The 26,778-nt window shown below is 47.4% G+C and overlaps 5 protein-coding genes across 19 annotated transcripts; 2 read left to right on the forward strand and 3 right to left on the reverse strand.

Annotated features, from left to right (window-relative positions):
• Window positions 1–916: 916 nt before the first annotated feature.
• Window positions 917–2,868, reverse strand: LOC112888407 (RING-H2 finger protein ATL32-like). Its single transcript, XM_025954615.1, has one exon. It carries the CDS (start codon window positions 2,637–2,639, stop codon window positions 1,332–1,334), a length of 1,308 nt encoding a protein of 435 aa, XP_025810400.1. The 5' UTR covers window positions 2,640–2,868; the 3' UTR covers window positions 917–1,331.
• Window positions 2,869–4,005: 1,137 nt separating this feature from the next.
• LOC112890972 (probable glucan 1,3-beta-glucosidase A) lies at window positions 4,006–8,073 on the reverse strand. Its single transcript, XM_025957859.1, has 10 exons — window positions 8,004–8,073; window positions 7,356–7,462; window positions 7,148–7,267; window positions 6,240–6,422; window positions 5,962–6,120; window positions 5,693–5,862; window positions 5,425–5,577; window positions 4,863–5,215; window positions 4,364–4,543; window positions 4,006–4,091 (listed from the first exon to the last, which is right to left on the reverse strand). Exons 1-10 carry the CDS (start codon window positions 8,071–8,073, stop codon window positions 4,006–4,008), a joined length of 1,581 nt encoding a protein of 526 aa, XP_025813644.1.
• A 716-nt stretch (window positions 8,074–8,789) lies between these two features.
• LOC112888586 lies at window positions 8,790–15,699 on the forward strand. Of its 13 annotated transcripts, XM_025954828.1 has the most exons (6): window positions 8,796–9,015; window positions 9,933–9,989; window positions 13,879–14,060; window positions 14,159–14,290; window positions 14,515–14,913; window positions 15,312–15,687. In XM_025954828.1, exons 3-6 carry the CDS (start codon window positions 13,909–13,911, stop codon window positions 15,448–15,450), a joined length of 822 nt encoding a protein of 273 aa, XP_025810613.1. In that variant the 5' UTR covers window positions 8,796–9,015; window positions 9,933–9,989; window positions 13,879–13,908; the 3' UTR covers window positions 15,451–15,687. The 13 variants fall into 13 exon arrangements, with proteins under 13 accessions (XP_025810619.1, XP_025810613.1, XP_025810611.1 ...); XM_025954834.1 differs by lacking the exon at window positions 9,933–9,989 and having other exon boundaries at window positions 8,790–9,015; window positions 14,118–14,290; window positions 14,507–14,913; window positions 15,312–15,699; XM_025954826.1 differs by lacking the exon at window positions 9,933–9,989.
• A 249-nt stretch (window positions 15,700–15,948) lies between these two features.
• On the reverse strand, window positions 15,949–18,966 carry LOC112888585. The gene is made up of 8 exons (XM_025954821.1): window positions 18,745–18,966; window positions 18,537–18,649; window positions 18,384–18,459; window positions 18,236–18,264; window positions 17,946–18,039; window positions 17,664–17,753; window positions 17,318–17,504; window positions 15,949–16,619 (listed from the first exon to the last, which is right to left on the reverse strand). The coding sequence occupies exons 1-8, from the start codon at window positions 18,913–18,915 to the stop codon at window positions 16,276–16,278; spliced, it is 1,104 nt and encodes a 367-aa protein (XP_025810606.1). The 5' UTR covers window positions 18,916–18,966; the 3' UTR covers window positions 15,949–16,275.
• A 1,926-nt stretch (window positions 18,967–20,892) lies between these two features.
• On the forward strand, window positions 20,893–25,248 carry LOC112888584. 3 transcript variants are annotated; one of them, XM_025954818.1, is made up of 11 exons: window positions 20,925–21,155; window positions 21,415–21,508; window positions 22,053–22,109; window positions 22,223–22,451; window positions 22,548–22,660; window positions 22,738–22,813; window positions 22,933–22,961; window positions 23,158–23,251; window positions 23,444–23,533; window positions 23,693–23,879; window positions 24,578–25,248. In XM_025954818.1, exons 3-11 carry the CDS (start codon window positions 22,078–22,080, stop codon window positions 24,919–24,921), a joined length of 1,194 nt encoding a protein of 397 aa, XP_025810603.1. In that variant the 5' UTR covers window positions 20,925–21,155; window positions 21,415–21,508; window positions 22,053–22,077; the 3' UTR covers window positions 24,922–25,248. The 3 variants fall into 3 exon arrangements, with proteins under 3 accessions (XP_025810605.1, XP_025810603.1, XP_025810604.1); XM_025954819.1 differs by having other exon boundaries at window positions 21,415–21,490; XM_025954820.1 differs by lacking the exon at window positions 21,415–21,508 and having other exon boundaries at window positions 20,893–21,155.
• Window positions 25,249–26,778: the final 1,530 nt, after the last annotated feature.

Consider the following 26,778-nt stretch of genomic DNA (forward strand, 5'->3'; position numbering starts at 1 on the left):
CTGTGCGTCGGCACGGCACCTTCTGGCGTGGAGTACAAATCCCTCCATCACCACCGTAGATCGTGCGATCGAGCTCGCCCGGGGCTAGAGCTAAAGATGACCTTTCCGTTTTGTGCCCCGTGTCACGAAGAAACTTTGGTCTGCTTTTGTGGGCACGTGGGTGAATTTCACGTGGGCCAAATTGTTTTCACCGTGGAGTCACGATGCCATTGGTCAAGCTCGTACGCCTTGAGAGCTGATGAGACGATGCTGTTCTGTTGGTTTGAGCCCCCTTGGAGGGCTCCGGCTGCCTGCTGCGAGGGCGGAGCCGGAGCTGGAGCAGGCGGAGCTGCTTGTTTTTCACCTGCTTCATCTTCTCATAGGTAAAGCCGCATCTGCGGCTCTTCCAAGCTCCAGACGGAGCCGCTTCACCACATCAGAACGTTTGGTGCAGATTATCAGCTCCAGCGCACAAGTTTGCCCGGTGGAGCCGGTGCGAGAGCCGCACCAAATGGACCTTTGGTTTCATAACTTCGATAGCAGACATCCCTATCCGAGGGCAGGATAAACTATATGCTATATGCTAGTGTGGAAGAAAAGGTACGAGAATTAGGGGGTGTTCGATTGTCTGGGGTTTATTTTAAGCCATATCATATTGAATGTTTCGACGCTAATTAGAAAAATTTAACATAAGCTAATTATAAAACTAACCGCATAAGCCTAGGCTTATTCACGAGATAAATCTATTAAGTCTAATTAATCCATAATTAGCATATATTTACTGTAACATCGTATGGACTAATCACAGACTAATTAGATTTAATAGATTCATCTCGCGAATAAGCCTAGGATTTTGAAATTTATTTTACCATTAGTCTATATTTAATACTTCTAATTAGTATCTATTAAAATAAAATAAGCCAACCAAACACCCCAATACCTCGTGTAAACTTTTTGAATCCATTTAATTTCTTTCCCAGCTTACCACGCCCAACTGCAGCTCCTACTATCTTACAACGACTTCGCTCCATTTTTTCAACGTCAACGAAAAAAATTGAATCAAGAATTCTCCTCTCTCTTTTCTAAACAAGCACTAGCACGCAGAAGAGGAAAACGGGAAAAGGGGACCGTCTCCAACGGGACGGAATCGTCGTGTCAGCTGCGCGTTCCCATTGGCGCGCGACTACGCGAGCAGCTTCGCCCGCGGATCACATGGCCACGGATGGCCACGGTCGTCTCGCCGCGCGTTGATACGCTACCAGCTGTACCGTGCGCCGGGCGCCGCCGAAGTTGTGGACGAGCACGTGGCGATGCGTGGTGCCACGAATCCCGCTCTCGTCGCGCGTTGCCGCTCAGGCGTGCCGGGCGATCGCCTTCTCCTCGTCGTCGTCCTCGGTCTCGCTGTCGCCGGCCGCGGCGCCGACCCTCGCGGCCGAGACGGCAGTGGCGCCGCCGCCGAGGCAGTCGAAGCGGACGCTCCCCTTGGGCGGGGTCACGGTGCCGCCGTCCGCCGCGGTGGCCGTCTTCTCACGCTTGGTCCTCGCCGCCGCCGTGGACGCCTCCATCCCTGCCGCTACCACGGCGGCCTCCGCGTCGGGCGCCGCCCTCCTCGACGCGGACCAGAACGGGACCCTCGACGAGAACGTCCGCGTGATGAACGACGGCCACCGGTCCGACCGCCCGAGCCGCGCGCTCCGGGCGCCGGCGCCGGCGCGGCCTTCCCGGTCCCGCCCCGCCGGCCCCGTGCGGCGCAGGCTCTCCTCGCCCGCCGCGACCATCTCCCTGCGCACGTGCTCCGGCAGCCGCAGCGTGAATCGCTCGAGGTCGCCGTCGAGGCGCGCCGCGAGGGAGTGGCCCGTGGAGTGCGACCGCGGGACGAGCGGCGGCGGCGGCGGCCGCCCCGACCGCGACCGCACCGCGCGGCGCTGGCTCCCGATCCGCTCCAGCTCCATCGCCTCCTCCCTCCTCGTTTCCTCCTCGTCCTCGGCGCCCTCGTGGGTCACGCCGATGACCACCTGATCCGTGGCCTCGTGCTCCGCGGCCACCTCGCCGGAGCTGTCCGCCTCGGCCGCCGCGAGCTCCTGACCGGGGTCGAGGTTGCACCGGCAGACGGGGCAGGTGACGTGGCCGGCGAGCCACTCCCCGATGCAGTCCGTGTGGAAGGCGTGGCTGCACCGGGGCAGCAGCCGGAGCTCCTCGTCGCCCTCGAACTCGCTGAGGCAGACCGCGCACTCGAGCGCGGCGTCCTTGCCCCCGACCCGGAGCTCCTTGGCCTCCGCGTACCTCATCGTCGGGAACGACGCGAGCACGGCGGGGTCGAGCCCGCGCTGCTGCTGGTCCCGCTGCTCCTGCCGCGACAGCGCGAGCAGCGCGGCGGCCGGGATGGCAGGCCCGTCCGAGGAGGCGCCCCGCCCGCACCGGCGCATGTACACGGAGAAGAAGCCGATGAAGAAGAAGGCCGCGATGAGCGCCACCAGGAGCACGACCATGGGCGCGCTGAAGCCCGGCGGCTGGTTCTGCATGCCGAACCCTCCTCCTCCGCCGCCGTTGTCCTTGTCCCGCGACGGCGGCTGCGCCGCGGCGGGCCCGGCGAGCATCAGCAGCAGAGCAAGCGCGGCGAGCAGCGGCGGCGGCGGCGCATGGTGGCGGGGCGTCGTCATCTGGCGGTGGCGGGTGGGCCGGCGGGGTGCGCTTCTTGGACGGAGTCGCTGGCGCGCGGGGCGCGTAGGTGCATATAAACGGCTCGAGTCATGGCCGTGGAGTGGACAGTGGAGGGGGAGGACACGGTGCGGTCGTGGCGTCTGGTGGTGCCCGGGCGGCGGCGAGCAGGCGGGTTCGATGGGTTCGGGGCGTTGGGCACCGGGGTTTCGGCGTCCGCGGCCGTCCAGGTGTCCGGAGTAGGTCGCGCGCCCGTACCCGAGGATGGGCTGGGCGTTGGGCTCTTGGCCAGCGGCGGCTGCGGATGGAAAAAAACGCACGCAAACCATTCACAAACGCATAAGCTGCTGAGCATCCTAATCAGATGAGATAGGTCGTGCAAGTGTGAAGTGGTGTACTGTGATGAGATGGCTTGCTTTGGGAATTTTGTTGGCCGTTGATTGGCGAACTGGGCTGACACGATTCGCGAGCTGCACGTTGTACGAGCTCGTCGTACGATCGGGTGTGTACCTCCAACGAATTCGTCCATTTCCAGACCAGCTAGTAATAAAGGCGCGGCTGGAAACTGGAATTCTGGTGGACTTCCGCCTTCCGGGGGCTCCAATCCAAACACGCACACAATCCTGAGGAAAACCGCGGGGTTTTCGGCTACCACTCGTGGAGGTCAAAAGCGAGAACTCGGCACGGCTCGTTGTTCTTGATCGGCTTCCTTCTTCGTATCTCCACGGCGCCTCCCGTGGGTGCCTCCGTGCACGAACAGAAGAGAAACCATGCACCCTTCTATTTTCTATTTTGCAGATTTTTTTTCCTTATTAAGCATGGCTTCGATCTTGATGTGACAGCGAATCACGACGGAGGCTGCGGATCAGTAGCAAAAAGATTTTCCAGACCAATGCAATTATCAGCTGACATTTGCAGTCGCGGCAGCGTGCCGAGACCGCAGGCAGAAACAGACTCCGAGAGACCGAGACCCGGTCCAGCCGTCCGCCTCTGACACGCACGCTCACGGGTCACGACGCGAAGCTGGAAGGCAAAAACAACAGCCCAGCACCCACTCTCGCGAGCAAGTCCACCCCACGTGGATCCGGCAACTCATAACGACACCGGCCAGTTCGCAACGGCCACCACACCCGTTGTACTTTCTGAGAGGCCCGACGGTACTGTCTCCATCCTGAACTGAACAATGGTGCTCAATTGGCAATTACAACCACCAAAGCGCGTCGGAAAAAAGAAGAAGAAAAATTGTATCGGCACCCTGTACACAAATGAATATCATGCCAGCTGATGTGAACGCAGGGAGGAGAAAGAACAGAGCAAACGGCAGCAGGAACAAGAGAGCCCCTGGCACGTCCTCCAGGATGTTCCAGGTTATCTTGGCATGATGATAAGGCAAGCTCCCCATCCAAATGCTAGCAGGAGAAGGAAGCTTGGTGTCTTCAGCAGGGATGAAGCACCTAAAACAGAAGTTGCATATCATGGTAAGAATAGGTAAGATCCAAAACAAGCTCCAAAGGAGTATCAGTTAGGAAGTTTTTTAACGGAAATAGCACTGAAATGACTCCCTTCTATGATCAATTTTTACTTCTATGGAATCGGTTACTCGTTGGCTAGGGAAATAACTGAAAGTTTGGAGCAAGAGGCACGCGCTTCCTAGTTGCAGGATCCACGATGGATTGGATGGAAATTACAAGCTTGGTCAATGGTCAGCATGGTTAGTGTGACTTACTGAACAGGAGGTATTTATTCCGAATATTCCACTCGAAGTCCCAATGCATCCTGTCATTTTTTAGTGTCCAATATGACCACCCAAAGGTGGCGTTTGCATAAACATCCAACTGAGCTCCGCCAAACTTCTGGTACTCATACTGAGATGCATTTTGCACGTCCCATTCATTAACCCATTCACCTGAGCAGTACAGGGACATAGCACCGTGTTCAGTACAAATAAAGATACGAGTAAATGACTATGGAGATAATCAAGTATACTTGGAGTAAAATAAACAGAAAATTGAGTCTTTAAGCACGCATGTTCAATGTGAATGCTATTCGTAACATCCAGGGAAAAGAAAAATGAATGCAGAAAGTGTAATGACTAACAGGTCCCAAACTCCCAACTCCAACAATCAAGAAATGAAGGAATAAATACCGAAAGTATAAGCAGCCTCTCTAAAATTTGTAAAACGGACACAGCAAGGCGGAAATAACGTAAGGAGTGGTAATCATACCAATGAAGACAAGAGGCCCATTTGCGTCCTTAAGAGCTTGCAATTGTGGTGCTCTATTCTTGTAAATAAATTCAATATTCTGAGTAGAGTTCATGCTGGCAAAGTACGGATCGAACAAGTTGTAGTAGTGTAAATCAACTACGACATTTGAAAGACCAATACCAGCTTGAAACAGTTCGATTGGGTCTGCATTTCCGATTCTTTGGCAGAGAATAACATATGCAGTTGATGAATGGTTTCGCACAATTTGGTAACCCCTCGTATAGTAGGACACTAGAACATCTAAAGGAACGCTAGCTGCAGAAGGTTCGTTCAGAAGCTCAATGCCCAAAAGGGAAGGATGGCCTCCATACCTGCAAAACACGAGGCCAAGAAAGCCACCTATAATATTTCAAGGACAGTATGCAATGTCCAAGAACATCAGAAAGACTAGCAGTAAATGCATTTTCCATGCTCCATGAGAGGAGATCAATTAGCTGACATATTTTGATGGTAGAGAACCAGCTCAGGAAAAATGCAGATAATTACCATTCCAAAGATGACATGCTAGGAGAAAGAATACCTTGTCACCAGGAAATCAATAACTTCTAATGTTTGCGAGACATATTCAGGTGAGGGCCAGTCCACGGAACCATCCCTGCTCGCACTGTGTTCCATTCCATTTTGAGAACCAGGAGCAGCATGAAGATCGATTATACATTTCAAACCATAAGATCTAATCCAACAAAAGAAATTTCATGTTACTAACTGAATGAACACTTAATACTATAGCATTAGAAAGGATCAGGGATATCAAATACTGCAAAGAACAGTTTGGAAACACGACATACTGTGCCCATGAAAATGCTAGGTCCAGAGCTGCCAAAGACCCTCCAACAAATGGAGAAGGTGGATATGGATCTTGTGTTATCCACCATCCGACAGGAATTCTCACAGTATTAATTCCATGTCGAGATAGGAAATCAAAGTCGCTTGCTGTTATAAAATTTGTCCTGTGCTCCTTAAAAAGTAAAAGTAAGAGTCAAGGAGTGTTGTGCATAAGAGAAAAATGGATTGGTTCAGCAAATTTTCAAAAGAAAATGAGGGCCCTCAGACATACTTCTAAGACCATCTTCGCCCTCTCGTAACCATAACCGTTGGCAAGCTGGTAGTCTCCATGCAAGTTATTGGCAACAATCACCAATTCAAATGTCGCTAAATTATTATCCCATCCTGGTTGGAATTGATAAGTGGAAATAAGCAGATGATCGTTTGTTGCCTAAGTTAAAAGGAGATTGCAATGTCTTATTAATGGCACGACTTGCAAGAAGGCGACTGAGGGACAATTACATATAACACCTCGAAATTATCGAAATGAAACTCTGGATTGAGCAATACTTGCACATAGCCTCCATTCAGAAGTTTGATATGAACCCTTTCATCATTCCTTTCGATGTAGAAAGTCTCAGTGGACAATGGTTCCCTTGCAGTTGCCAAGATCAAACCATCTTCACTGCTTGATGTAAAAAATTCACCTCCAAGACATCGAAGCTGAAATTCATTTTGTGACACCCTCCAAAGCTATTTATAAAGATAAAAACCAGTAAGGTAACGTTTAAGCTCAACAAGTACTAAAAGCACATGTAAATAACAGCATTGTAACAATGCAATGAGTTGCAGTTGCTTCAATACCAACCATAGAAGTAACGGATAATTAAATGATTATAAACATGTGATTGTGATGTTTAGGGAGAAAAGAATACTAAGACATATGCTCTAGATGTCTCATGTCTGTTTCTGGCAATCTTACAAACATTTTAAACAGACAGACAAAAATATCACCAATGCTTCACATATACTATTCAGTGGTCCGTTACTTTGCACGTCAAGTGATTAGTTTCTTGTCATGTGATATCCTATTGAGACACCACAGTAGCCATCAATTTAATTATATAACAAGAACTCAAGAAAACAGTTCGTTAACTGGGCAAAACAAGTCAGAGAAAAATAAATATATCATATAGCTGAAAAATTGTACCCAGTGGTAGAACGTGGAGTGAAATTAAGAAAGCATTTAATTAGTTCTTAAGTAGTATGAAACAATACTTATCTTGAGGGTGTACCCTATTGTAAAGCCTACACAAAAAAGTAAGACCAATACGTTTCGTAATTCTCTGAAATCAGATTGATAAGTTTCATACAATACCCTAACTGAAATAATGCAGAGGCTTATCACTTGTAAAGCATACAAGACAATAGACTGATACTTCTTTAAACCAGACTAATACATTCCATGTACTCCTCACCCTAAATGTCTCCCATGTTGAGGCCACATCACGGTCCACTGTCACATTTGAACCACCCCCATTGGCTGCACTAACATATTTATTCAATACAACAGAGCGGAGCTGCACCTGCGTCCCATCCTGCAAACGCAACACATAGAGGGTTAAAACCTCACAAGCATCAGTTTACCAAGAACACAAAGTGAACAACCAAGATCAATCCACCTACTAGCATATCCCCATTCGGAATCCCGTCAAAAAGTGATGGCTTAATCCACCCTTCAACCACCAGCCATCCTCCCAAGTTAACAGCCCTCACCTTGGACAGCCCATCCACTGCGGAAAAAAATGAGGATGCTCAACAAGTGGTAAAAGTGATGTTCTATAACGACTTATGCTGTTATGCAAAACTTTTACTGAGAATAGCACAGAACCAAAGACTGGAAGCTTGGGCTACCATTTTTAACGAGGAAATCACTCAACCAGTAATTTCTCAGTGAATATTTACTAACTGCGTTCTCCACAATTACAAATGCATATTTAACTAGACAATCACCATGCACAGTGTGCAGAGCAAATTGCATATTTCTGTACAAATTTCTTTTGTAGAAATATATGCGGAACAGCTGAAACCAAAAAACTATTGCACGTGAATAAAGTGTTATTCCTCCGATCATCAATATCTAATTGTCCATTCGGAATTGTAGATACATTCACATGTATGCCATAATGATCATTTGTATTTTGCGCTAACAAGCTTGGAGTCCAGTATTTGCCTCTCTTATTAGCTCCAAAATGTACAAATCTCACCATAGAATCTTTGCTCCCAAAAGCCATAAGACTCACAACTCAAAAGTGCTCGATCAAGACATCTCACCTGAGCATAGGCAGGGGGAGAAAAGCACCCATGAAAGCAGCACGAAGCCAGAGCCAACAAGACCACCCATGGCGGTGCCCTACCACACCACAACCCGCGGGACCAGAGCTGCCACGGGGGGAAGACTGAAGAGGCTATTAAGGCGGCACCGGGTGCCTTCCTTGCCGCAGAGTTTATCCCAAGGCACCCGCGGCAAGGCCGTACTAGCCCAAGCGGCGGCACCGGGTGCCTTCCTTGCCGCAGAGTTTATCCCAAGGCACCCGCGGCAAGGCCGTACTAGCCCAAGCGGTCGCCATTGGCAATTAAGGAATGGAATTAACGCTGGCTGGTTGCCTCGTGGGGAAGTGGAAGGGATCCGCGAAAAGGAAAGGTTCAGGCGATTTTTTTTTGTCGCGCGTCGCGGCCGATGGAGGGAGGAGAGAGCGGCCGTGGCGGTGGGGGGCGGGGTGGAGGAAGATGCTCCTCGGAGAAGACGGCTTTGACGATCCCGACGCTGACGTGTGGGATGGAAGAGTTGGGCCTGGGCGGGCTGAGCTCAGTTTCCTCACTGGTCACTTGGTGGTGGTGGCCCACTATATACATAAATTTCAGCCTGATGAGTGTGGTGGCCCATCTCCGAGCTGTCCAGCGGCCATCGCCTTCTCCACGCTAGATCTGGGCTGTTTTTTTCTGAAAATAACCGGGCTGGGTTTGGGTATTCAAAGCTTTTTGGTTCAACTTGGGAAGTCCAGCCAGGTCCGGCCCGCCCACTAGCCCACGTGACGAGACGAGACCAGCCAAGCAAAACCGAGCCGGCTAGGGTTGCACCCCTGCTCAGCCTCGCCTCGCACGCAGGCTCGCAGCCTCCGGCTCTCCCCCGCGACACGACACCGCCGCCGCCCACCGTCTCTACCATCGCCGCTTACCGTCTCCGCCGCGCCCCTCCGGCAAAGCTTACCCCGGTTCGTTTCCCCTGCCTTGCCGCGCGCATCAGCAACCCCCCGCGCGAGGAGGGCTCGTATCGACATCTCAGGTTATGATCCGATCCGATCCCATTCCACTTATTTTTTGGTCGAATTGTTTCTGCGATTCTGGGTCGCACGATTTACTCGTTCATCGAGAGATCGGGTGCTACGCGGAGCCGTATTTGGTTATGTTGCGTGGTTAGCGGGAGTAATTAGGGTTCCTGGATGCGGAGTCTGATTTCGTTGCCCCTGAAATTTGATGGACCTAAAATCGCAACTACGGGCTAATTTTGTGATAAAATTTTCCCTTTTTTTTTCTGTGTTTAGATGTTTGGGCGAAATGATTTGGAAAAATTCCTTCCATAGCATTGCAAGGTCACCACTTGGTAAATACCATTAAAAGGTAGCTGCCCCATAAAAGGTAGATTCTGAAACATTTTGTACTTTTTATGGTATTTTACGGAGTGGCGATCTTTTACTGGTATGTTTTCAAAATGGAACCGAATTTTCCTAATTAATTTCCCTGTAGGTATTTATGGGCACTCTTGTGGTTCTGAGTTTTGAGAGATTCTACTTAATGCACAATTTAGTTTGGTGAATTGCTCTTGGATATTGGATGAAATCGATTTTTCTTATATGCAGCTTGAAGCTTACACGATAGCAAGTATCTAGTAGGAAGAGCATTTTGGATAGCTTACACGATAGCTTGATGCTTCAATTCTCCTTATTTTTTTTTAAATAATGGCGGACACCATTTTGGATAGGCTAAGTAGAAGGGGAAATAATTGGTCGAGTCCAAGAACCACTAAAATGTTCTCTAATTCTTCCTATATATATATATATTTAGCGTTTATATATGTCGCAAATAGTTCCAGGATGAAACGTCGAGATTCTCTTTGTTACTAATTTTGTGTATCTTCTATTACATTTAATATTTTAACTCTAATATTTCGTTACTAATTTATGTTTTCTCTTTATTTGATAGCTTCTTTGGTCCAATTGTTGATTTGATGCGTACTTTACGTGTTTTTCTTCATTTGAGGTACTTCTAAACCATATTTTTGTTGTGAACCTTTATTTCCGTATAATATTTGAACATAATCTAGTAATCCACCGCCACACCTAAAATTTTCGGCGTCCTCCGTATAATATTAAACATCGCGAACATTTGATTGTATAGACTAAATAATAGAAAATAAATATCATGAACAAATGAGTTAATATAACCAAACAATTTAATCTGCAAAATGAATAAATAAATTACAACATGAATAATTATATTATGAATACAAAACAAAATATTTCTATCTATAAAAAATAAACGGATAAATTGTAACAGAAGAATATGAAAAATATAAAAAATAAAATAGGTAGATAAAGGATAGGAAAAAAGATGGAATAAAAAATTTAAGAATAAAAGAACAATATTAGATAAGAAATAATAGAAAAATTATATTAGAAAAATACATCAATTGTTAGTGCATTTAAAACAAAGAAATAAAATAGAGATAAAATAGAATAAATGAGAAGAAAAGGAAGATAAATTATATACTAGCAAAGAAATTTTTATTGGAGCATTAGAAATGAGAAGAAAACAATAGAAAGAAAATTGATTGAAGCGTCCCCCATCAGGGAAGACTTAAAAGTGTTGCTTTATCAGTCCCAGGAGGCTGATAACACTTTTATTACATCAGATGGTACATCACCGTACAGCTCTACGCGGTAATGGGCAGTGAAGCGCCACTATCGCGAGGATTACAACTAAAACCCACACTACTACACTAGCTACGAAAAGAGGATCATCAGAGTCTTGCGCCATGCGGAGTTCCAGCGGTGGCCTTAACCACAGGCAAGACTGGGTGCAGGACGAAACCCTACTCGACGTCTTCGAGGATGTAGTCTGGATCCTCTATTGTAAAAGTAAGAATGGGGTGAGTACAAACGTACTCAGCAAGTCCAATCACACCCACGGAGGGGGTATAACAGAAATCAATGCACAGGACAATCCAAGCATAAGGTTATGGTTCATTTGCGGAAAACTTAGTTGTATGCAAAGGTTCGTTTTAAAAATATTTCCAAAACGAGTTTTCTAGTACCAAGGAGCACACGATGTTGATCCACACAGGATCCAAGTTTTAAACCACTACCGGACTCCCCGTCCGCCGTAGCACACGGCACAACTGCCGGACACTTTTCAAACAACTCACACCAGCCCAACCATTTCCGGAGAGAAACACTAGTTATGTGACCACACCATAACTTGCCCAATACCGTGGGCACAGCTATTCGAATAGATTTTAACTCTGCAGAGGTGTGCAACTTTACCCGCAGGTGGGGTACCACAGCACGATCACCTTAGTGTCGGTGCGGATCCCAACAAAGCCGTTACCCACCTTAGCTAGACCTGACTAGCCACCACGGGATCCATCAAGGGGTCATTCGACCTATCTCCGAGGTTTAACCGGGGCATAAGTCACACAGAGCTTATCCCTTTTCCTTGATCACCCGTTGCTCTCAGCTCCCCTGATGGCTACCAGACTAACTAGCGGGATTTATGCTAAGCCGTTGCCCATACAACGGTCAAGTGGTTTGCACGACAAGAAGCTAGGTGAGATGACACATCAACTCGGTCCTTAGGGGTGATAGGATGGATATCTCCCTTCCTTGCCCTACCACACAGGTACGAGCACACCAACGGCAACTCACACAGAAATGCCATCCATCCCGTCTGACTTGTCTTTCAAAACCACATTTTATCCCTTCCCACACACGCATTTTTTTTATGAAATCAGGTGGTCAAGGTATGGTTATCACAACAAGGGTGGCTATCCTACCATATTTTCAGCACGCAAAACCATGTAATTTTTTAAAACAGGCCACTGGGTTGTGTTTATAAAAATTAGGATAGAAACATGCATCAAAGGGCGGGATTGAACTTGCCATCATCAAATCCCTGCGGGAGGTCCTGATCGAAGCACTGTCCCTCAGGTTCGGGGTCGCAGAACTGGTCCTCGTTCGCTTGGTCACAGTCGGGACCTTCCTCGTTCACTCCGTGTCCTACGACGCAAACAAACAGGCACACAATCAAGCGAAAGAACTAAAAGCTTTCTTCGTTGAGCTTGAATCGGAAATAATTTAGTTACGGAGATAGGGGTAATATTTTTGAGTGGTTTCTTAATGGCATGGCTAGAACTATACTAGAAAGGGCGTGGTAAAGTTTCGGGTCGATCGGAGATCGTTTGGCGCATAAAATGACGAGGTGAAGGGGGGTTCAGGGGTTAAACAGGGTTCAGGGACTTATTCGTAAACAGTTATGCTATAGAAAGGACTTGATTATAATTTCCAGAACTATTTTGGGGTATGTTAGAAAGGTGTAGGGGTTTATTTGATATTAGGTTTACACGGCGGGGGTTGTTTTCCTAATTAACTAAGAGCGGAAGGGTCTGCAGATAAAAGTGGCACAAGGGGGGTGTTCTTTTGAAAAAAAGGGGAAAGGCCAGGGGGTTTTGTGGCAAATGGCCACCTTCTTCCTCCTCTCCTCCCCTGTGACCGAAACAGAGGAGGGGGACAGGGGTGGCGGCGGCGGCCGTGCCGGCCGGCCAGGGCCCAATAGCGGCCCGGGGCAGGGGGGTGAGGGAGAGGGGAGCAAGGGAATCCCATCCCCGGTCTCACCTTGGGCCAAGGTGGAGCGAGGAGGCGCGCCCACGGGAGCGGAGGCGGCGGCGCAAGGCGGCTCGGTGTGACGGCGGTGGGGGCTAGGAAGGCGGCGGGCGGTGGCGGTGGAGGCCGTGGGAGAGGGTGAGCGGGGCGAGGGCCTATTTATAGGCGGGATGAGGCGGTGGGGAGGCGGGACCGTGCGGTGGCCGGTCTCTGGCTCGGCGGGCGTCATTAATGGCGTTTTGGCCGCTCGCGGCCGTCGTGACGCGGTGGCGAGGGTCGAGGCGTCGCACGTGGGGGAGCGCTGTGCCGGCACAGTGGCGGCGCGCGCGGCAGAGCGGGGCGCTAGCAGCGGGCGGCGCGGCACGCGCGGGACCGAGCGCGCGCGTGCGCGCACGGCGCGGCGGGGCGCGGGCCAGGGCGGGGCGCGAGCGGCGGCCGGCACGGCGCGGCGCGCGGCCACGCGTTGCGCGTGCGCGTGCGTCGCGGCACGGCCGGGGCAAGGCTCGTGCGGCGCGGGCAGGGCCGGCGCACGGCAGTGCTCGGGTGCGCGGCAAGGGGAAAGGAAGGAGGGAGAGAGAAGGGAGGAGGGGGAAAGAAGAAAGAAAGAAAGAAAAAGGAAAAAAAGGAAGAAAGGAAAAGAAAGAAAGAAAGAGAGATTGGGAAAAAAAGAAAAGAAATGGGAGAGAGGAAAAAGGGAAAAGAAGAAGGAGAGGGAGAGAGGGGCGCGTCGGCGCCGATCGTGGCGGCGACCGCGGCCGGTCGGCCACGCGCGTGCGTCATTCGCGCGCTGCGCGAGGAGAAAAGAATCGCGCCGGCGCTGATCGCGGAAAGGCGGTCGCGCGTGGTCGTCGGCCGCCGAGCGGTGCGGGATGGGACAGCGGCGAGGAAAAAGGAGGGTATGGTCATTGGAAAAGGGGTTGGGTCAACAGCTGGAGTCGAGTGTTTGGTCGGCGAAGAGTCTGGGAGGCGATTAGGGTTTCAAGGTTTTGAACAAAACATCTTAGCGCGTAGTCATGGGGCTCTCACTTCACTCTCAGGAGAGCAAGGATGGCAGGGAGACGAGCGCAAGTCGCCAGGTGCTCCGCAGGCCGCAGTGGCGTCGAGGATTCTGTGGCCGGCGGCACCTGCTGCTGGTAGGAGTAAGGGTATACTTGGCATTTACAAGTGTGTTGATACCTTCTTTATGAAGATATATTAATATATAGGTTATAGTGTCTAGGTATAAATTGACACTGAATTGATGGGTCTATTGGCAAATACTTCTTTTTCAGTGTCCAGCAGCTAATTTGTGAAAAGTAATCATGGCGGCGGAGGCAGCGACCGCTGGCGACCGCCGCAGGAGGAGCCGCGCTCCAGCGGGTGGCACCGCTGCCGGAAACGATGATGGCGAGGAGCAGCATCTCAACCCCTTCCTCGACGCAGCTCCATCCGCCTCCTCGAGGGTCCAGTTCAGGTGAGTGCTTTTCTTGCGGTTGCTCTGCATGAGCAGTTTGTATTGGCTCTGCATAAGTGTGGCCCCCCGCTCGATGTGTTCTACAACTGCGGGCGCAGGAATGTGGCCTCACGCGCGCGGTGGGTGGAAGAGGCCGGTGCCGCAGAGGTGGTGGAGAGCAAGGGCAAGCTGTGGCTGACCACCGGCGTCACCCGGGGCGGCAAGCTGTGCTACAACGTCGAGGAGATAGGGTACGCCACCTGTTCGATGAAATACCGTAGCTGTGCAGAATAATCAGATTTCTTGTGGTATTTGATTGTACTGGCCCTTTAGTCATGGTGCGCTTTGCATCCAGCACGCCAAGCTTATCCTTCGCTGCTTGAACGTCTGAGCCATTTGTTAATAGATTATGCATGAATTTCCATGTCATTGTTTTTCATTTTCAAGTATTTGAGTTTCTGATGAAGCTATGCAGGTTCTTGGTTGAAAGGGGTGCCTTGATTTTTCTCAATGACAAGGATGAAACGATAGGAACAGAAGCCATTTATGAAAAGATTGTTGGAGGAAAATATGGGTGTTTCTGGGATGCCTTCCAAGCTTATAAGCACTTGAAATCGCTTGGTTATATTGTTGGACGATATGGTGTCCCCTGGACGATGAAGAATAGCGGTACTTGTGATACTACTGTTCCTCCCAGTGTGGTGCACACTGATCAGAGCTTCAATAGAGTTGACGGCACCTGCAGTAACATAACCAAATTGCTGAAGGAAATGCACATTGATGAGATATCTCCATCCTTTGAAGTGTATTTGCCTAACAGCAAATTTAAAAAATCATCCCCAGGCGCCCCTAGTTTCCTCTTATGTCTGTTAAGGTAATGTTCCTTTTATCCAGTTGATTACAGTTTCATGTTCAAACAATGTCTAAGTGGACTCTCACTTAATCCTCATTGTGACTGTTTTATTGCAACTTATCTCATTTTATTTCCATTGTCACCAAATTTTATCCTGAAGATAGGATAATAGCTGATTCTGGTCATGCATTAGGCTAAGAGTCTATGCAAATTTATAAAGTGCAGATACTGTTACGAAAGTAAAGAAAAAAAGATGCCAAGATGACTTTTGGTTATAGCATATGAATAAAATTTATTACGTAATAGGGTTGCTCTCATATACTTTGTTGATCAATGTTTGTATCAGACTATCACAACTTTGACTGGTTGACTTAAAGTCCTAAAAGAAGACATTGACATTGTTTTTCAATCTGGTGCAGGAATAAGCCCCCCTCAAGGATTGAATTGGAAATGGTGGAAAACAATTTTGGGGGTATTCCTCTCAAGTATTGCCATGTGGATAATGGGCGGGTCAGCTTTCTTTCATTCGACAAAGTTGCTCTTCCAAGATTGCCCTGATGGATGATGTGTAGCAGGCATATTTGTTAGTGCTCCTTGTTGTCACCGATCTTGTAATTTACATAGAAATAGCGAGATCTTCATTCTGTGAGATCTTTGCCTCACCAATTATTCTTGTTTGAAGCATGGTTAGTTTTGTTTTTGTTTTGCTAGATTACTGACTGCCTGATACTACATGAGATGTTCCATCTTGAGCTGAATGAGTCTTGTTGAGATACTGATTTATACCTGATACTACATGAGATGTTCCATCTTGAGCTGAATGGGTCTTGTTGAGATACTGATTTATATATTCTATGGACTCTGTGAACCACAATTTTCTTGCACAGGCCATCACAAAAACAACCGCTGTGCTACGTGATTAATGATTAGGCACTTGCACAACTCCAGAGTCGTGCTCTAGGCCGAAGTCCCAAATTGACATGAGAGTTTAAAATTGAGACTACGCAAGTAAAGCACATAATCACGTAAAGAATATAGATAAGTAAACAAGAAATATGCTCGTTTGGAGAAAACTTTCAATTATATGAAATTGTGCTACAGAACATTGACATAAACATGGATATCTCCCAAATACACAAACTCTACAAAAATAATCTTGGAGCTCATTGTAAATTTGGTTAAGAAACAATAAAAACGGCCTGCTTCAGAAACTCTAAGTTAATAGTGACCCCTTCTACAGTACAAATCGTTTCAGGTTTTGCTGTATCTTGAAGCTGCATTATCATTTTCGTATCCATTGTTCTTCCCCTTGATGAAGAAGAGGGAATTTCCACACACATTAAAGGATGGACTTTTCTGCGTACTCAGAATCAGCAATTTGCTCTAGAGTCCAGATTCTACAGAGGTCTGTGAAATCATGTCTAGTCTTTGCTTCTTGTTTACTTCTGATGATTTTGTTTCTGAGGCTGCACCAGGAACCTTTGGATTTCCAACAGCAACGAATGCTACTCTCTTCCTAGTCTCATGCTTGAGGTTCAGGTGTGGAACTGAATGCATACGAGTACTAAGGGTGTCAGGAACTGAACAAGCACCACTTTCATTTTCCAGTTGCCTCCCACTTTGAGAACCTCCAGCATCACTGCAATGGTTCATTTTATCTGGTTGATCAGCCGCAGCAGCACCTGCCTGTTTGGCTGTCTGGTTTGTTTCTTCAAAGTTTGGTGTATCTGAAAAAATGGCCACAAATATCAATGGAGGTAACAAGAATGCTTTTGTAGTTAGACACCATACAATGATAAAAAAAGAATGGACCCTGTTCAATGGAACACATAACAAACAATTTGGTAATATACCTTTCGTTTGGTTCCCTAAATAACAATTGACTTTCAAACCAACGGTAACCTAAAAGGTAATTTACAATTACAACAAGGACTAATCAAGTGTTGCACCATAGCTGTAAGCCTGTAATACACAAAACATGATGTATTGAAAACCAGGACCTTGTTGGTTATCATTCAGCTAGGCTATATCTGACGTTAATATTCTGACACATGTCAGGCATGGTATCTGCCATATACCATAAATCATGCCAACATGTTCAATGGTTACGGTTTACCAACAATTAATTCTAATGTAACATACTTCCAAAGATTGATGGATAACCCAAAAAAGCAGTCTCAAGTGCCTTAGTAGCTAGCATGGGAACAAGAAGCATAATAATGTTATCATTAAATAATTCAATTCTGTACATTTGATTAGAGGTATGTTCTTCAAAATGTATTACTACTAAGGTGCTTGAAGTTCATTCCAACTCGGTGCCTATTCAGTAAGCAATGCATCATGTCAACTAATTCAGAAAAATGCAACTAAGAATTGAGGATCTTCATATATTTATCATGAAGAGTAGAAGATAAAGCATTTCAACCTTCACTAATGAGTGCAAGCGTCTCATACTGGATTGAAGATTCAGGACCAAAGGACTTCTGATCCTCAACTTGGGTTTCCTGACAGCTACCTTTCATCTTTTCATGCAAAACAAATTTATCTTTCACCCATACACAATCCAGAATTGTGCAGGCATCATTCGTAGAGGGGTAGTACTCTCTGAAAGCCTGTGGAAATAACCAAAAGAAAATGAGGCAAAGTTATTCATTGAAATCATTATATCTTCTAGAAAGTTCAGATTGTGCGAGAAGTGAAAACACAGTCTTATACAGTACATTCCATGATATATAAAATAACAGTATTGCTGGTGTGGAAGCAAAACACACCTGCACTCCACCGATGCTAATCTTAACAGCCTGCTTCCTATCAGTAAGATCTGTAACCTTATTATATAATGATACAACATCAAGTAACATCTGTGAAACAAGTACCAGAGGGTCAGAGTCTACAGCAAAAACTCTGTTGGGAAAAGAGAAAGAATAACAATATCAGCCAGCATGTGATTCCAAAGTGAAATTTCTTAACTTATTAGGACGGTGTATGCCAGAAATTTATTACAGTATTTTCCTGATACAATCTTAGTCATGCCTGTGGATTGTAACCCTCACCTGTTGGACCAGGACCCTTATTCGTGCAAGCAAAGAAAGCACTGCTGTACAAAGATCAATGAAGAATGATCTAGCAAGTAAAAATGTTATCTGACTGTAATGTAGGTTAAGGAACTTTGGATATCTTTCAACCATAGAGATATGGTAGGAAGTTATATCTGCTTCCTTTTACAAGGCTAATCCTCAATGGTAAGCCATGACTCACTTATAGCCTAGTACAAGTGGACAACTGGTTCTATTAGGGGTTATAAGAAACTAAAAGGGACATGAGAAAAGAAAACAAAGGATACGTTGCTGCCTTCATAACAGGTTCAGCCATCTGCAAAGGACAGAGAAATTTTTGGCTGAGATTTGATAATTGATATGATACGAAGTTGGGTAGAGTATGAAATCTCACTTCCAGGCTACAGCGTCAATGCTCGGAAACACAAAACACACCTGGGATAACAAGCGGGCAACACCCAAAAGCCTCTCATGATGGCTGTGGTTTGCACCAGGTTTCTTCTTAGTCTGCCTACATCAGAATCCAGAAAAAGGCTAAGTAACAACCCGAGGAATTTGTAAGGAGCGCAAATGCAATAGCAGACTGACTTGGTCGGGACGAGGACCGTGTTGGCCGGCTTGCGGCATGCGAGGACGGGGAACACGGCGTTAAGGACCTCGGCGAGCCCGGCGCCAAGCAGCAGCTTCAGGTCCCTCCCCACCTGCGCGCACAGACACACGTGGACTCGTGTCATCACCGAGCGACTCGCCAGCCGAGATGGGGTTATCCGGGAGGATGTGGAGATGCGGCGCTCACCTTGAGGAGGTACTGGAAGTAGGCGGCGCCGCGGTGCTGGTTCCGGTGCTTGTACACCAGGCGCTCGAGCACCCCCGCCTCCGCCTGCAGGTGACGCAGCGCCGCCCGAAGCCGCTGCTCCTCGTCTCCCTCCGCCGTAGAACCCGCCTCCGGCCGCGGCCGCTGCGACATGGCCGACGGCGTGTGAGAACGCGGTGGCGGCGGCTGTCCGTCCGGTCCGGTGTTGTTTCTTTCTCTTGAACCGATTTGGGCCTGGGCGGGCGAGGCGCGGCTAGATGGGCCGCGAGTCTGATCCAGCTAGAAGAGTTCGACGACTCGATGGGACTGGACTTAAATGGAATCTCATCAACATCCGGATTTTTTGGTGGGAGTTCGAGGACTCGATGGGACTGGACTTAAATGGAATCTCATCAACATCCGGATTTTTTGGTGGGGGTGGCGGCGTGGATGCAAGGATCGAACTGTATCTACAGAGGGCGACGTAACCAGACATTAACACCGGACCTTTCTGAAGCCACTACTACCCATCCACACACACACACACAAAATACAACTGCCCCATGTCCAACTTGGTCATTTCGCTGCCCGTGGGCCTGTTTGGATACGATTATAATCGGCTTTTGGGTGAGAAAAATCGAGAATCGAAATTAATCGCGCCAAACGGTCCGCGCTTACTTCGATTTCCTCCGCCGCTGCTTCAGTTGGCCGGCCTCCTTTGCACGTAAAATCGAAAATCAGAAAACGCGGTCGCAATCACGATTCTGGAGGCCGCCGATTCGCTGCGCGGCGATTCCGCATGCCGAGGAAACAAACAGGCCCATGGTGGGGGTGGCGGCGTGGATGCAAGAATCGAACTGTATCTGCAGAGGGCGACGTAACCAGACATTGACACCGGACCTTTCTGAAGCCACTACTACCCATCCACACACACACAAAAAATACAACTGCCCCATGTCCAACTTGGTCATTTCGCTGCTCGTGGGCCTGTTTGGATACGATTATAATCGGCTTTTGGGTGAGAAAAATCGAGAATCGAAATTAATCGCGCCAAACGGTCCGCGCTTACTTCGATTTCCTCCGCCGCCCGCAGGCCCCGCGCGCCGCCGCTGCCCCCGCGCGCCGCCGGCCGCCGGCCGCCGGCCGCAGCCCCGCGCCCCCGCCCCCGCCGCCGCCCGCAGGCCGCAGCCCCGCGCGCCGCCGCCCGCACGTGATGTGTTGGAACGACAGCAATCATCGGCAGCAGATCTAAGAGAGGTTAATTAGTTTGCCTCCTTGATTATTTGTGGTGCCTTTTCTTTTTACATCTTCTTAACATATGATGAATTTGAACTTGAAATTTTATACGGTGGTAGAGTAGTCTATGAAGTATATACATAATTTTTTTGAGAATTTTTTATGATTTTTATTAGTTGGTTTGCACGGATATCAGGTTTGCACCTGATATGTTGCCTACTTCTAAACCATATTTTTGTTGTGAACCTTTATTTCCGTATAATATTTGAACATAATCTAGTAATCCACCGCCACACCTAAAATTTTCGGCGTCCTCCGCCACTGACCACAACCCGCGAGACCAGAGCTGCCACGGGGGGAAGACTGAAGAGGCTATTAAGGCGGCACCGGGTGCCTTCCTTGCCGCAGAGTTTATCCCAAGGCACCCGCGGCAAGGCCGTACTAGCCCAAGCGGTCGCCATTGGCAATTAAGGAATGGAATTAACGCTGGCTGGTTGCCTCGTGGGGAAGTGGAAGGGATCCGCGAAAAGGAAAGGTTCAGGCGATTTTTTTTTTGTCGCGCGTCGCGGCCGATGGAGGGAGGAGAGAGCGGCCGTGGCGGTGGGGGGCGGGGTGGAGGAAGATGCTCCTAGGAGAAGACGGCTTTGACGATCCCGACGCTGACGTGTGGGATGGAAGAGTTGGGCCTGGGCGGGCTGAGCTCAGTTTCCTCACTGGTCACTTGGTGGTGGTGGCCCACTATATACATAAATTTCAGCCTGATGAGTGTGGTGGCCCATCTCCGAGCTGTCCAGCGGCCATCGCCTTCTCCACGCTAGATCTGGGCTGTTTTTTTCTGAAAATAACCGGGCTGGGTTTGGGTATTCAAAGCTTTTTGGTTCAACTTGGGAAGTCCAGCCAGGTCCGGCCCGCCCACTAGCCCACGTGACGAGACGAGACCAGCCAAGCAAAACCGAGCCGGCTAGGGTTGCACCCCTGCTCAGCCTCGCCTCGCACGCAGGCTCGCAGCCTCCGGCTCTCCCCCGCGACACGACACCGCCGCCGCCCACCGTCTCTACCATCGCCGCTTACCGTCTCCGCCGCGCCCCTCCGGCAAAGCTTACCCCGGTTCGTTTCCCCTGCCTTGCCGCGCGCATCAGCAACCCCCCGCGCGAGGAGGGCTCGTATCGACATCTCAGGTTATGATCCGATCCGATCCCATTCCACTTATTTTTTGGTCGAATTGTTTCTGCGATTCTGGGTCGCACGATTTACTCGTTCATCGAGAGATCGGGTGCTACGCGGAGCCGTATTTGGTTATGTTGCGTGGTTAGCGGGAGTAATTAGGGTTCCTGGATGCGGAGTCTGATTTCGTTGCCCCTGAAATTTGATGGACCTAAAATCGCAACTACGGGCTAATTTTGTGATAAAATTTTCCCTTTTTTTTTCTGTGTTTAGATGTTTGGGCGAAATGATTTGGAAAAATTCCTTCCATAGCATTGCAAGGTCACCACTTGGTAAATACCATTAAAAGGTAGCTGCCCCATAAAAGGTAGATTCTGAAACATTTTGTACTTTTTATGGTATTTTACGGAGTGGCGATCTTTTACTGGTATGTTTTCAAAATGGAACCGAATTTAGGTATTTATGGGCACTCTTGTGGTTCTGAGTTTTGAGAGATTCTACTTAATGCACAATTTAGTTTGGTGAATTGCTCTTGGATATTGGATGAAATCGATTTTTCTTATATGCAGCTTGAAGCTTACACGATAGCAAGTATCTAGTAGGAAGAGCATTTTGGATAGCTTACACGATAGCTTGATGCTTCAATTCTCCTTATTTTTTTGTAAAATAATGGCGGACACCATTTTGGATAGGCTAAGTAGAAGGGGAAATAATTGGTCGAGTCCAAGAACCACTAAAATGTTCTCTAATTCTTCCTATATATATATATTTAGCGTTTATATATGTCGCAAATAGTTCCATGATGAAACGTCGAGATTCTCTTTGTTACTAATTTTGTGTATCTTCTATTACATTTAATATTTTAACTCTAATATTTCGTTACTAATTTATGTTTTCTCTTTGTTTGATAGCTTCTTTGGTCCAATTGTTGATTTGATGCGTACTTTACGTGTTTTTCTTCATTTGAGGTACTTCTAAACCATATTTTTGTTGTGAACCTTTATTTCCGTATAATATTTGAACATAATCTAGTAATCCACCGCCACACCTAAAATTTTCGGCGTCCTCCGCCACTGGACAGGAACAACACCGGACCGGACGGACAGCCGCCGCCACCGCGTTCTCACACGCCGTCGGCCATGTCGCAGCGGCCGCGGCCGGAGGCGGGTTCTACGGCGGAGGGAGACGAGGAGCAGCGGCTTCGGGCGGCGCTGCGTCACCTGCAGGCGGAGGCGGGGGTGCTCGAGCGCCTGGTGTACAAGCACCGGAACCAGCACCGCGGCGCCGCCTACTTCCAGTACCTCCTCAAGGTGAGCGCCGCATCTCCACATCCTCCCGGATAACCCCCATCTCGGCTGGCGAGTCGCTCGGTGATGACACGAGTCCACGTGTGTCTGTGCGCGCAGGTGGGGAGGGACCTGAAGCTGCTGCTTGGCGCCGGGCTCGCCGAGGTCCTTAACGCCGTGTTCCCCGTCCTCGCATGCCGCAAGCCGGCCAACACGGTCCTCGTCCCGACCAAGTCAGTCTGCTATTGCATTTGCGCTCCTTACAAATTCCTCGGGTTGTTACTTAGCCTTTTTCTGGATTCTGATGTAGGCAGACTAAGAAGAAACCTGGTGCAAACCACAGCCATCATGAGAGGCTTTTGGGTGTTGCCCGCTTGTTATCCCAGGTGTGTTTTGTGTTTCCGAGCATTGACGCTGTAGCCTGGAAGTGAGATTTCATACTCTACCCAACTTCGTATCATATCAATTATCAAATCTCAGCCAAAAATTTCTCTGTCCTTTGCAGATGGCTGAACCTGTTATGAAGGCAGCAACGTATCCTTTGTTTTCTTTTCTCATGTCCCTTTTAGTTTCTTATAACCCCTAATAGAACCAGTTGTCCACTTGTACTAGGCTATAAGTGAGTCATGGCTTACCATTGAGGATTAGCCTTGTAAAAGGAAGCAGATATAACTTCCTACCATATCTCTATGGTTGAAAGATATCCAAAGTTCCTTAACCTACATTACAGTCAGATAACATTTTTACTTGCTAGATCATTCTTCATTGATCTTTGTACAGCAGTGCTTTCTTTGCTTGCACGAATAAGGGTCCTGGTCCAACAGGTGAGGGTTACAATCCACAGGCATGACTAAGATTGTATCAGGAAAATACTGTAATAAATTTCTGGCATACACCGTCCTAATAAGTTAAGAAATTTCACTTTGGAATCACATGCTGGCTGATATTGTTATTCTTTCTCTTTTCCCAACAGAGTTTTTGCTGTAGACTCTGACCCTCTGGTACTTGTTTCACAGATGTTACTTGATGTTGTATCATTATATAATAAGGTTACAGATCTTACTGATAGGAAGCAGGCTGTTAAGATTAGCATCGGTGGAGTGCAGGTGTGTTTTGCTTCCACACCAGCAATACTGTTATTTTATATATCATGGAATGTACTGTATAAGACTGTGTTTTCACTTCTCGCACAATCTGAACTTTCTAGAAGATATAATGATTTCAATGAATAACTTTGCCTCATTTTCTTTTGGTTATTTCCACAGGCTTTCAGAGAGTACTACCCCTCTACGAATGATGCCTGCACAATTCTGGATTGTGTATGGGTGAAAGATAAATTTGTTTTGCATGAAAAGATGAAAGGTAGCTGTCAGGAAACCCAAGTTGAGGATCAGAAGTCCTTTGGTCCTGAATCTTCAATCCAGTATGAGACGCTTGCACTCATTAGTGAAGGTTGAAATGCTTTATCTTCTACTCTTCATGATAAATATATGAAGATCCTCAATTCTTAGTTGCATTTTTCTGAATTAGTTGACATGATGCATTGCTTACTGAATAGGCACCGAGTTGGAATGAACTTCAAGCACCTTAGTAGTAATACATTTTGAAGAACATACCTCTAATCAAATGTACAGAATTGAATTATTTAATGATAACATTATTATGCTTCTTGTTCCCATGCTAGCTACTAAGGCACTTGAGACTGCTTTTTTGGGTTATCCATCAATCTTTGGAAGTATGTTACATTAGAATTAATTGTTGGTAAACCGTAACCATTGAACATGTTGGCATGATTTATGGTATATGGCAGATACCATGCCTGACATGTGTCAGAATATTAACGTCAGATATAGCCTAGCTGAATGATAACCAACAAGGTCCTGGTTTTCAATACATCATGTTTTGTGTATTACAGGCTTACAGCTATGGTGCAACACTTGATTAGTCCTTGTTGTAATTGTAAATTACCTTTTAGGTTACCGTTGGTTTGAAAGTCAATTGTTATTTAGGGAACCAAACGAAAGGTATATTACCAAATTGTTTGTTATGTGTTCCATTGAACAGGGTCCATTCTTTTTTTATCATTGTATGGTGTCTAACTACAAAAGCATTCTTGTTACCTCCATTGATATTTGTGGCCATTTTTTCAGATACACCAAACTTTGAAGAAACAAACCAGACAGCCAAACAGGCAGGTGCTGCTGCGGCTGATCAACCAGATAAAATGAACCATTGCAGTGATGCTGGAGGTTCTCAAAGTGGGAGGCAACTGGAAAATGAAAGTGGTGCTTGTTCAGTTCCTGACACCCTTAGTACTCGTATGCATTCAGTTCCACACCTGAACCTCAAGCATGAGACTAGGAAGAGAGTAGCATTCGTTGCTGTTGGAAATCCAAAGGTTCCTGGTGCAGCCTCAGAAACAAAATCATCAGAAGTAAACAAGAAGCAAAGACTAGACATGATTTCACAGACCTCTGTAGAATCTGGACTCTAGAGCAAATTGCTGATTCTGAGTACGCAGAAAAGTCCATCCTTTAATGTGTGTGGAAATTCCCTCTTCTTCATCAAGGGGAAGAACAATGGATACGAAAATGATAATGCAGCTTCAAGATACAGCAAAACCTGAAACGATTTGTACTGTAGAAGGGGTCACTATTAACTTAGAGTTTCTGAAGCAGGCCGTTTTTATTGTTTCTTAACCAAATTTACAATGAGCTCCAAGATTATTTTTGTAGAGTTTGTGTATTTGGGAGATATCCATGTTTATGTCAATGTTCTGTAGCACAATTTCATATAATTGAAAGTTTTCTCCAAACGAGCATATTTCTTGTTTACTTATCTATATTCTTTACGTGATTATGTGCTTTACTTGCGTAGTCTCAATTTTAAACTCTCATGTCAATTTGGGACTTCGGCCTAGAGCACATGACTCTGGAGTTGTGCAAGTGTCTAATCATTAATCACGTAGCACAGCGGTTGTTTTTGTGATGGCCTGTGCAAGAAAATTGTGGCCATAGAATATATAAATCAGTATCTCAACAAGACCCATTCAGCTCAAGATGGAACATCTCATGTAGTATCAGGTATAAATCAGTATCTCAACAAGACCCATTCAGCTCAAGATGGAACTATCAGGCAGTCAGTAATCTAGCAAAACAAAAACAAAACTAACCATGCTTCAAACAAGAATAATTGGTGAGGCAAAGATCTCACAGAATGAAGATCTCGCTATTTCTATGTAAATTACAAGATCGGTGACAACAAGGAGCACTAACAAATATGCCCGCTACACATCATCCATCAGGGCAATCTTGGAAGAGCAACTTTGTCGAATGAAAGAAAGCTGACCCGCCCATTATCCACATGGCAATACTTGAGAGGAATACCCCCAAAATTGTTTTCCACCATTTCCAATTCAATCCTTGAGGGGGGCTTATTCCTGCACCAGATTGAAAAACAATGTCAATGTCTTCTTTTAGGACTTTAAGTCAACCAGTCAAAGTTGTGATAGTCTGATACAAACATTGATCAACAAAGTATATGAGAGCAACCCTATTACGTAATAAATTTTATTCATATGCTATAACCAAAAGTCATCTTGGCATCTTTTTTTCTTTACTTTCGTAACAGTATCTGCACTTTATAAATTTGCACAGACTCTTAGCCTAATGCATGACCAGAATCAGCTATTATCCTATCTTCAGGATAAAATTTGGTGACAATGGAAATAAAATGAGATAAGTTGCAATAAAACAGTCACAATGAGGATTAAGTGAGAGTCCACTTAGACATTGTTTGAACATGAAACTGTAATCAACTGGATAAAAGGAACATTACCTTAACAGACATAAGAGGAAACTAGGGGCGCCTGGGGATGATTTTTTAAATTTGCTGTTAGGCAAATACACTTCAAAGGATGGAGATATCTCATCAATGTGCATTTCCTTCAGCAATTTGGTTATGTTACTGCAGGTGCCGTCAACTCTATTGAAGCTCTGATCAGTGTGCACCACACTGGGAGGAACAGTAGTATCACAAGTACCGCTATTCTTCATCGTCCAGGGCAGTGGCGGAGGACCCAGTGTGGCGAGGTGTGGCGCTCGCCACACCTCGGCCCGGCCCAAGCGGGAATACGTCGGCCCGGCCCAACTAAAAAAACTCTAACCCAATCCCCAATCCCCAGTTCCCCACTAGCACTTTGCAGCTCCCGCGCCCGCCGCCCCGCACTCCCGCGCCCGCAGGCCCCGCGCGCCGCCGCCTGCGCGCTGCCGGCCCCGCGCGCCGCCGCCCGCAGGCCCCGCGCGCCGCCGCTGCCCCCGCGCGCCGCCGGCCGCCGGCCGCCGGCCGCAGC

The sequence above is a fragment of the Panicum hallii genome, chromosome 4 (genome assembly GCF_002211085.1).
Source record: "Panicum hallii strain FIL2 chromosome 4, PHallii_v3.1, whole genome shotgun sequence".
NCBI classification, from domain to species: Eukaryota; Viridiplantae; Streptophyta; class Magnoliopsida; order Poales; family Poaceae; genus Panicum; species Panicum hallii.